This window comes from Condylura cristata, unplaced genomic scaffold, assembly GCF_000260355.1.
Source record: "Condylura cristata isolate star-nosed mole 26May11 unplaced genomic scaffold, ConCri1.0 scaffold00006, whole genome shotgun sequence".
NCBI classification, from domain to species: Eukaryota; Metazoa; Chordata; class Mammalia; order Eulipotyphla; family Talpidae; genus Condylura; species Condylura cristata.
This window is the reverse complement of record NW_004567107.1, coordinates 9356586-9366911: the sequence shown is the minus strand read 5'-3', so window position 1 is coordinate 9366911 and position 10326 is coordinate 9356586. Positions and strand designations below refer to the sequence as shown.

Here is a 10326-nt window from a genome sequence, read left to right as displayed (position 1 = left end):
CCGCGGCGGCGCGACCGAACCAGGAGCGGGCCCCGCGGGGCCAGGCGCCCGAGACGCGGGTGAGTGCCCGGGGTCCCCGGGGCTCCCGGAGTAACTCTCTATTGTGTAAGTTCTTGCAGATACAGCGCTAGGAAAAGGGGAGTAATTCAGGTCTAGAATGGAAAAACTGTTTTGTTGCTTTGTAAGTATCTTTTGCTGCTTTGGGGCTCCGCGGATGGGGTGGGAGCCTCGGGTCCTGGCTGTTTCCCTCCCTACAGGCTAATGTCACCCTGGCCCGATTTCTTTCCTCTCCATGTCTTCGGATTTCTGTTTGGCTTCCCGCTTTTGTCTCCGATCTCTACTTTCTCCTATTGTGCTTCTGCCAATTCAGATTCCTCTTTCTCACCGATTTCTCTCTCCCTCTCCCCTGTGTGCTCCCCCTGTGTAGTAATAACTCAGCTCTGGCTGCTTATCATTACTGTTATCTGTTCTTCCCTCTCTGAGAGCTCTGTCGCCAGTTTCCTTGATGTGTTTCTCCACCCCTCCACTTGAATTCTCCCCATACAGTTTCTCTGACTGCCCCAGATTTGTCCTCCTGCCCATGGTGACCTCCCAGCTCCAGCTCCAGCTCCAGCTAACTGCGCTCCTCCCAGCATGTCTGACAGCCCCCCCTCCCCACCCCCAACGTTAACCTCTGGTCTTCAACAGGCTCCTGCAGACCCTGGCTGCATCCTCTCCACCTTTTCCAATAAATGGAATTTGGGGGTGGGGTCTTGGCGGGCAGGAGGGAGGAGGCAGACAGCGCAGGAGGTCACTTGGGCTCAGTCATCTACCCTCCCAGGGGTGTGTTGGGGGCATAGATGATGCACGGAAAAATTTTCCCACTTCCAAAGAGCAAAAACCCAGTGACCTGGGGCCAGCCCCCTTCTTTCTTTGGGCTTCAGTTTCCCTATCTCCAGAGGGGTTGGGTGCTGAACTCTCTGAGCACCCTTCTAGTTTTAAGAACCCCTGAGGATGCTGGAAGGTAACAAGCTGAGTCACTAGGACCCCAGACCTAGCATGTTCTTGGGGCCTGGGGTGATTCCTGCTCTGCCATTTCCTAGCAGGGTGGAGGGGTCCCTGGCAGGTCACGTCGCTTCCCTGTGCCTCAGCTGTTCCCTGGCACTCAGACAGGAAGAAGTCGAGCCCTCCGTCCTGCCTGCCCATCACTGGGCAGCTGACTAGGAGGCAGAAGCTGGCTGGGGACAGGGCTGGAGCCTAAACTCTGCCCTGTTTGTTCACACACACGAGACAGGGGGTATAGAAGGAGGACTCATCTTGGGTGGAAGAGTCAGGTTCAAGTGAGATGCTCTTGGTGCTGGAAACCACCCTCCCTCGCGCCCAGGGTCTCCCACTACACCCCTGCTCCTGCTCAGGCGCCTCCTTGTCTCTTCCAGCCCAGCATGGTGGTGGAGCACCCCGAGTTCCTCAAGGCAGGCAAGGAGCCTGGCCTGCAGATCTGGCGTGTGGAGAAGTTTGACTTGGTGCCAGTGCCCCGAAATCTTTACGGAGACTTCTTCACGGGCGACGCCTATGTCATCCTGAACACGGTGCGGCTGAGGAATGGGAACCTGCAGTACGACCTCCACTACTGGCTGGGTGAGGCTGGGCCCGCTCCTGCCCACTCCTGTCCTGCACCCCCGAGCCCCCGTAAAGCACAGCGGGAGTCCCCACAGAGGGGACACCTGAGGTGGATACACCCCTGGGAGCTAAGTGACTGTTGAGTGTCGAGCACGTGCCAGGCCCCTGGCTCGTGCCCCCAGACTCGGCAGCCAGCCTGCCCAGTTCCAGCCCCAGCCCTGTCGGTCACTCAGTGCCTCTGGCATGTGGCCTTGAAGATGGTGCCCACCTCCTAGGAGTCCATGAGGGTGAAATGAATTTCTGTGGCACTCAGAACTGGAGGTGACTTGAAAACTGGGGACCCCTTCCAAAGTTTCCCTGGTCCAGCTCCAACCGTGCTCCACTTCATCCTTCAGAGATGGAGGCCTGGAGGCCTCCCCAGCTTTGCAGTGGGCCTCTAAGTCCTGCCCACCCTGAGCCCCAGTTTCCTAATCTGTGAATTGAGCCAAAGCTCCCAGGCCTGACCTGGTGCAGGGGGGAAGAGTAGGGGGCAAGAGTGAGTACCGGGAATAGGCAGGGAGGAGCGTGGTGGGGATGTGTCAGAGCGGGGACACTCTTGGGGGCCATGGAGTCCGGCCCCCGCTACCCGTTACCCCATTTCACAGAAGGGTACTGTCAGGCTCCAGAGGCAAGGGCGGGCCCGGCTGCTACAGCCAGGCCAGGGCAGTGCTGGGGGCTCCTGACGCCTCTGGGGCAGGGGCTGCTCTGGGGAGCGGCGCTCACGCAGCTCTGTTGTTGCACAGGCAATGAGTGCAGCCAGGATGAGAGCGGGGCGGCCGCCATATTCACCGTGCAGCTGGACGACTACCTGCATGGCCGGGCCGTGCAGCACCGCGAGGTCCAGGGCTTCGAGTCGACCACTTTCCTCGGTTACTTCAAGTCTGGCCTCAAGTACAAGGTGGGTCCCGGCAGCAGGCATGGGTGCCCAGTGGCAGGGCCCCTGAGGCCCACCCGTCCTTTAGCCCTGTGCGGTCATGTGGGCAGACAGGCCAGAGCTCAGCCTTTGGAACTGGTCAGCCTGGCGTTCAATTCCGGACCCTTCCTAGCTGCGTGACCTTGGACAAATGACATTGCCTCTGAGCCTCTGGAGAGATGCCTCTGGTTTCTTATCTTAACGTGGAGAGATAAACATTGCCCGTCACTTCTTGGGGTTGTGTTCTTCAGTCCAGCAGGGAGGAGCTCTTGCTTGCCCTGGGGTTAGGCCGAGTCCTGTTTCTGCACCCCTTAGTTGTTAGGTCCAGAAAACAGAGGCCCTCCTGTTAGGTTGGAAAGGTCCTTTGGTCACGTGGAACCCCCCTTAACTTGAACTCTGAACAATCTGGGCCAGCACAGACCTCCTGCATGCCCAGCTGGCAGTCCCCAGCCAGGTGAGGCTGTGCAAAGCCAAGGAGCCCCATGAGGCCGTGGCCTCGTCTGTTGTGTGACTCTGCCCTCCCTCCCCTGCATGCTCACGCGAGAGCCAGTTGTACCTGCCTTTCAGGCCTGGGGAGAGGATCTGTGAAGAGATAGTCGGGGAATGCCTTGCACAGGGCTTGGCATCTCGGGAAGCCGAGGGGAAGCTACAGCTTTGTCTTTGGTCAGGATAGGGAGGAGATCCCGGCTCTGATGGTCAGATGAGCCTTAACATCAGGGTCTGGGTCCCTCTGGGGAAACTGAGGCACAGGGAGGTTTAAGCAGCTGACCTAGGGGCACCCAGCAAGCCAGTCCCACTGCGGAAACCAGAACCCAGATGGCCTGGCTCCCAGCATGTTTGCCACGACACCAACCTGCATCTCCTGGGCAGGGCTCTAGGCAGGCTCTAGCTCGGTCTGTGCTGCTCATTAGCTGTGTGCGCAGAGATAAATCAGCCCTCTCTAAACCTCATGGCACTCTCTGTCAGCCGAATGGTGAGACACAGGGCTTGGGTGAAGAGAGAGCGCAGGGCAGAGTGTGTCCTGAGAAATGGCCCTCAGTGCTGGACTAGGTGGGGTGGGGCTGGGTCCCCTGGAGCCTACCCAAAGCCCCCAGTTCACCTGTACCCCCAGCTCCTTCGGGGGCCTGGCTCCCTGGAAGGAGAAATAAGGGAGGGCCCAGGCCTGACCAGAGCCGTAGAGTTTTGTAACTCCTGGAGCAGGACGAGAAGAGTCCTTGGCCAGGGTGAGAATGATTGAGGTCCCCAGGCCACCCCCAGCTGCTGTGAAGCCCTGGCGGGGCGTGCTCCCTCGCACATTCTCCATTTATCATTCACTCAGCAAGCGCTTACCAAGCCCTGTGAGCACAGCGTCGGCTCATAGTTGCTGTTGTGTAGACAGCAGCCACCGAGCCACTCGGGCCGCAGTAAGTGGCAGAGCTGGCATTGAAACCCAGGAGAGAAGGGCCAGCACAGAGTCGGGGCGCAGTCTGCCTTCAGGAGTCCCCATCTTCGGCCCTAGGGCAGATGGGCCTCGGAATCTGCAGGCTTAGCAAGCCGTCCCTGCTGTCCAGCGATTATTCCAGGACATTTTGGCTCAGATGCTGAGGACTGCTTCAGGGAGTGGGTTCTGCCCCAGGCCCAGATTGGGGACTTCAGTCCTGCGAGGCTCGAGTGGGAGCGTGGGGGCCAGGGCCCCTCCTGTTTTCTACCTCCGGTGCGTCCTCTGGCTGCCCCCGCACTTGGCAGCTCGGCCCACGGCCTCCGCCCAGCACCCTCATCAATTATAGATCCCCAAGGAGCAGAGATGTTATGCAAGACTTGTTCCTGTGAAAGCCTGCTCCTTGGGGCCAGCGCTGTGCTTGGGGTGTGAGAAAGGGCAGGGAGGGGGCGGGGGCCACTCGGAAGAGCTGTCCGAGAGCCAGGCCAGCTCTTCCAAGACCCCCAAGTCCGTAAAGGTGACCGTGCTTACAGACTCTGCCGCTCCCTCTTCCTCCCCTCTTCTCCGTCCTCCCACTCCTCCTCCTCTTCAGCCCTCACATAGAACCCTAGAGACCCCTTGGGGCTGGATTGTCTGAACCCAGTGACCAAAGAATCTGGCCTGAGCTCAGTCCTAGAGCCCTGGACCTAAGGAATATGTCGGGAGATCCACAGAACCCCTCGAACCCTTCTTATCTCCCTTCCCATTACTTAGATTAAAAAAAAACCCTAATTCAGAGCATGGAGGGGATCAGCTCCAAGTAATACATTTCCCCTGTTTGAGAAGCACTTTAACATTTTAAAAGTAATGTAAAATTTTATAGCTGACTACATGATTAATAAATGCTTATTGTAAAATAGCAAACAGAATTACAGGTTATAGAAAGTAAATGTCCCCTGTGATTCTAGTCTTCGAGATATACACAAAGTGATGGTTAAATTTTTCTTTCTCTTTATGAATGTTAGCTATGTATATACAGATATAGACCTAGAACTACCTATAAGTGATATCTAGGTATATATGTCATCATGTTAATTTAGAATTTTTTTTAAGATTTATTTATTTATGCATACAGAACTGGGGTACAGGACAGAGGCTCAGGGGCAGTGAGAGGCTTCACCAGAGACAGTGGGGAGCAGAACAGGCTGACTGATGAAGTACACTGCTGAGGGGAGCAGCGGGCGGGTCAGGAGAGGTCTGCCACACCATGTGGATCACCTCCAGGGCAGGGGGGAATCGAACTCATGCGGAAGCGGCTTTAGATTCTCAGTGCTGTGCTTTAACCCGCTGCGCCACCAGGAAGGGCCCTGGAATGTGGTTTTTAAAACAATTTGCCCTGTTGAATTTTATTAATTGATATTAATTTCTGCCCACCTAGAGATTAGTCCTTGGCAAACTCAGTCAATTCCAAAGATTATAGTAAAAAAAATAAAATCCTGCCCTCTGACCTTTGTATACCTACAAATGTCTTCTAAGAATTTGCCGTGACTCTTTTGTTGACTCATGTTCCTAGCTTGGGAAGATTAGAGGATGTAATTTATCAGGAAATACACCTCCACGATTATTAGAAATCAGGCATTCTTTTATTCTTAAAATCATACACAAGTCATTTATTAGAACCGAGATTTAGGATATAAACAACCTTTCCCTTTGAAAAAAAGTTTCTATTTTTTAATAACAAAAAAAGTTTTAGTGAATGATTCAACTATTCAGAGATGTGTGGAGAAAATGGAGGGCCTCTCTGTCCTTTTATCCCCTGAGAAGTCAGGGGACACGGAGGGCGTGTCCTGCCAGCAGCTTTTGGAACGCTTTCTGAAGTCTCCTGCTGAGTGAAGTCCCGGGTCAGGGCCCCACGGACTCCCAGGTGAGGGCGAGGCTCAGGGAAGGGCAGCGTCGGGGCTGACACTCAGCATTGCCACTGACTGGCCGGTGGCCCCGGCATAGGGCTGAGCCACATGGCACCTCCGTTTCCTTGCCTTGAAGTGGGGCGAGCCCCTCTCGGGCTGGCCGTGACGTCCGTACTCATGTCCATAAAGCAAGGACTCAGTACGCGGCAGCCTCTCTGGCCGGGTAAGGTGGGCCTGGAGTCGCCCCCTGACCTGCTCCCCAGTTGAGGGCCCTTGGAGTGTGGCAGAGAGGTGGCCAGCCCTGTGTGTCCTTGGGAGGCCCGGGGAGCCACAGGAGTTCTCGACCAGGCTCCTGCTGGTACCAAGAGTTGACATCGGGGGGCGCTACAACCCCTTGCAACAGAAGCCTCGTTTGTCCTAGAAGGGCTCTGATGTGGACAGCGGCTTTTTCCTCCCTCCCACCTGACGTGATCCTAATGACCTTGGTCCTAAGGCACCTGATGTTGGGGGCAAATGTGGGCCTTCTGGGTCCGGGCACACCTAGAGCCATCCTCTGCAGCTGCGAGATCGTGGGCAAGTCCCTGTCTGGGCTCCACTTTGGCATCTATGAGATGGGGTTAGTGGTGCCCCTCTTGTGGAGACACATATAGATGCCGGCCGGCTACCGTGGGCACGGTGCCTCACGGGCCTCCTCCCCTCCATCATTTACTCGAGCCCCATCCAGCTCCTCCCTCTGCTCCTTGTCCTGGTGGAACCTGCAAAGGCCGGACCTGGCTTCCCGCTGTGATGTTGGGGGGCAGAGAGCCCTGTCTGAGGTGCTGCATTTCTGGCCTTAGTGGAGGCCCCTGGCCCCTTCCTATGATACATGGAGCAAGGAGATGAGCCCCAGGCTGGGAGCAGGACGCAAAGTTTGAAGCCAGTGCTTTAACCCTCCTTGCCCAGCACCTTGAGTACGTCGGTTCGCTTCCCTGGGCTTTAGTGTGCCCGTGGGTAAGATGGTCAGCCCCGCAAGGACCCGCTTGGCTGTGACTTGACGTTCCTGGGCTTGGGGTGGGTGAGCTTGTGGGTGGGTGTTCACGGGACAGCTGGCCCATTCGTGAGTCATCCCCTCCTGGGACTCTGGTGAGGCTGGTGGGGGGTGGGGGGGAGCAGCGGAGCCGGAGGTGAGGTCAGGAAGGAGAGGACTGAGGCTCAGAGAGGGAAAGGGGCCTCCCCTGTAAGTGGCCGGGCAGGGGAGGTGTGAGCCTGGGCTCCCCTTCTGTCCCTGACCCATACCTGCCTCTCAGAGGCACAGCCGTGGGAGCTGGGTGGTGGGGTGTGAACCGAGCAGTCTGGCTAGTGAACCTGGCAGGATGGGAAAGCTCTGGGTGTGTACTTTCATCGTGAGTTTTACAGGCAAGATGTGGTAGAGCAAAGCAGAGCTTGATGTGCTAAGCTAAGGAAATGCCGTGTGAACCAAGGCCAGCAGCTTTGTTCATCACAGGACTTCCCTGAGCCCTTTGGAAGCTGATGTGCATTGTGTAACCAGCAGGGAACAAGAAAGGGGCCGTCCCTTCCTTTGAGAATGTCTGGGGGGACCAGAGTTCCTCATCCCTGAGGAAGCAGTTTGCTGCTCCCCGATCCAGCGAGTGGCCCCATGGTGGTGACCGAGGGGCACAGACCCACTGCAAGGGCAGGGGCTCACACAGGCCGTGTGTATCCTGGCCGGACTTCCCCTCAGCTCCACCTACCTGTCGCCACACTGCTCCCCTGACTGCCGCCCTCGACTGACTCTGCCTCCTCCACCCGACAGAAAGGAGGCGTGGCATCCGGATTCAAGCACGTGGTTCCAAACGAAGTGTCGGTGCAAAGACTCTTCCAGGTCAAAGGGAGGCGCACGAGCCGCGCCACCGAGGTGCCTGTGTCCTGGGACAGCTTCAACGTCGGCGACTGCTTCATTCTGGACCTGGGCAATGTGAGTCCTGCCCTTTCCCGGGGGCCCCCTGGCCAGGCCTGACTCCTGGGAGGTGGACACACTGTGCCAAGACACGGCAGGGCCGGCAGGCCCCCGCGCAGGGGGCTCCCGTATGCCCAGACCCACCTGCAGAGGCTCAGGGCAGTGCACGTGAGGACATCCGTGTGCATCAGTGCATGCAGGCCTGGAACACGGGTGCCTCGGTAGCCCGTGTCCACTTGCCCCTCTCATGTGCTTCTCACATACAGTCACTCTGCATAGCACATGGCAGGCGTGTGCCCACCTGGGTGAGTCCCTGCAGAGTGGACCTGGCGTGTTGCTCCAGGACACACATGTGTGTGCAGTTGCACAGCATGGCTGTGCGTGGGGCGTGTGGGATGCACACCAGGCCCTCCTGACAGATGTGTGAGTCTTTGTGCAGATGGATGAGCCGCTTCATGCAGATGGATGAGCCGTGGACGTGGTCAACTCCACACTCCACCCTGACGTGCACACGCACGTGTACATCCCTGCAGATGGGGTACACGCTTCTCTAGTGTGAGCTTTGCAGTAAAGTGTCCTGGGCACGCGGGAGAGTGGACTCCCGAGCGGGCAGCTCTGTGGAGGCTCATCTGTGGAACCAATACCTGGATCAGGAATTCAACGTGGCTGGCCTCCACAGGGCTCCTCCTGTCTTCTTCTGGTGACTTCAGCCCCAGGGCGACCATCATGCTGACCTGTCACAACAGCAGAGAGGAGTTAGTTCCTCTGTGCCTGGAGCCATTCCTTTTTGGCTGACATCCATCTCTGCGCTGTATTTCGTATGAGGTGGTTCATCCTCCTCATACAAATGCCCTAATGTGTTCGTCCACTGTTCATGGGCACTCAGCGTGGTTTCTGGTCTGGACACACTCCAGGGGTACAGCTCTGAACCCGCGCACCCAGGGCTCTTGGTGGACACATGAAGGCACTTCTGTGGGGTGTATTCCTGCAAGGGGGTTGCTGGGCCGGAGGGTTTAGCTCCACTGAGCTCTCAGCGCTGCAGCCAAATAGCAGCTTTCTGCGGTTGTGCCAGGTATCATTCCCGCCAGGAGGCATCTTTACACACACGCTGTGTGCAACTGTGGGAAAATACGTATTCAAGTCACACACTCACATCCCCTGGCGCACACAAATCGCACCCGCTGGGTTGGGTGTGCGTGTGCACACGCCCCAGGTTATCCCCTGGGCAGGCAGAGAGTCGGTGAGCTTACACACCGTGTGGGCTCCTCGCCACGTCCCTGGGCAGGGCGTCCACGCAGCCTGGGCGCTGCCTTATGCCATCCCCTGTCTTACAGGACATCTATCAGTGGTGCGGCACCAAAAGCAACCGGTACGAGAGACTGAAGGCCACGCAGGTGTCCAAGGACATCCGGGACAATGAGCGGAGTGGCCGGGCCCGAGTGCACGTGATCGAGGAGGGTGGCGAGCCTGAGGCCATGCTCCAGGTACCCACAGCCAAGTCCCAGGATCAGGGCAGGGTCACGGTGGGGCTTGGGTGCTTGTTATTCTCCCACTTGGTAGCAATTTGGCGGTGAATATATTTCTCCACTAAGCTAGAACTCTTCAGGAAATGGGGAAGAACAGCTTCCCTGACAGCTGTCCAGAGGTGGGCTGGCATCCCGGACTTGGTGCAGGCCGGGCTTGCAAGCAAGCCATAGCCTCCAGCTTGGAGGGCCGGTCTTCCACAGAACCTGAGGATGTGGGTCTTGGCATCCCCAGAGGGCAAACCTGGTGCTGGGGCCAGATCAGGAAAACAACCGAGACCTAATCCTGTCTTTCCTCTTCTGACCATCCATGGTAGTTTATGGCACATTTAGTAAACTGTACGAAGGCATTGCAGTCATTGAGCTTTGTGGACATGTTAATGAAGGCAAAGCTCACTAGGTAAAGGAGGAGACTGAGCTTTGCTCTGCTCCATGACACCTGGCTCCTGCTTATCTGAGGGTGATGAGCTCCAGTTTTTAAATTTTTTTAAAGATTTATTTTTTTGTGCATACAGAACTGGGGTACAGGCCAGAGGTGTGATGGGTGAGAAGATTCACCAGAGACAGAGTGGGGAGCAGAACAGGCAGATTGACAAAGTACACTGCTGAGTGGAGCAGGGGGCAGATCAGGAGAGGTCTGCCACGCCCTGTGCCAGGACGGTCCTGTAGGCAGAGGAGCAGGAGGCACTGGCAAGGAACCCCTAGTGGTCAGCTCCCTGGCTGGGGATGGAACGTTGCAGTGGCTTCAGAAAGCTTCATAAAGTGGTGCTTTAACTTGTTGCGCCACCAGGGAGAGCCCGAGCTCCAGTTTTTAGCAAGAATGGAAGATGATTATTGAGTGGAGGAGCCTAGACCTCCAGCTGTAGCTTAGGAGGAGCCGCAGCTAGAAGGCAGATGGAGGAATGAAAACAGGCCCTAAAGTCACAGGGGTCTGGGTTCAAATTCTGCCTTAGCCACCTCACAACTGAATGGGCAAGTTCCTTTAGCTGTCTGGACTTCACTTTCCTCTTCTT

At 56.8% G+C, this 10326-nt stretch overlaps 1 protein-coding gene across 1 annotated transcript in view; it reads left to right on the top strand.

Annotated features, from left to right (window-relative positions):
• Window positions 1–6: 6 nt before the first annotated feature.
• GSN (gelsolin) overlaps window positions 7–10326 on the top strand; it is a 26362-nt gene continuing 16042 nt past the window's right edge. The window contains exons 1-5 of the mRNA XM_004677382.2: window positions 7–59; window positions 1416–1617; window positions 2382–2536; window positions 7647–7808; window positions 9125–9274. Coding sequence (XP_004677439.1) covers window positions 1422–1617; window positions 2382–2536; window positions 7647–7808; window positions 9125–9274 — 663 coding nt within the window. The 5' untranslated portion in view covers window positions 7–59; window positions 1416–1421. The remainder of the gene's footprint in view (window positions 60–1415; window positions 1618–2381; window positions 2537–7646; window positions 7809–9124; window positions 9275–10326) is intronic.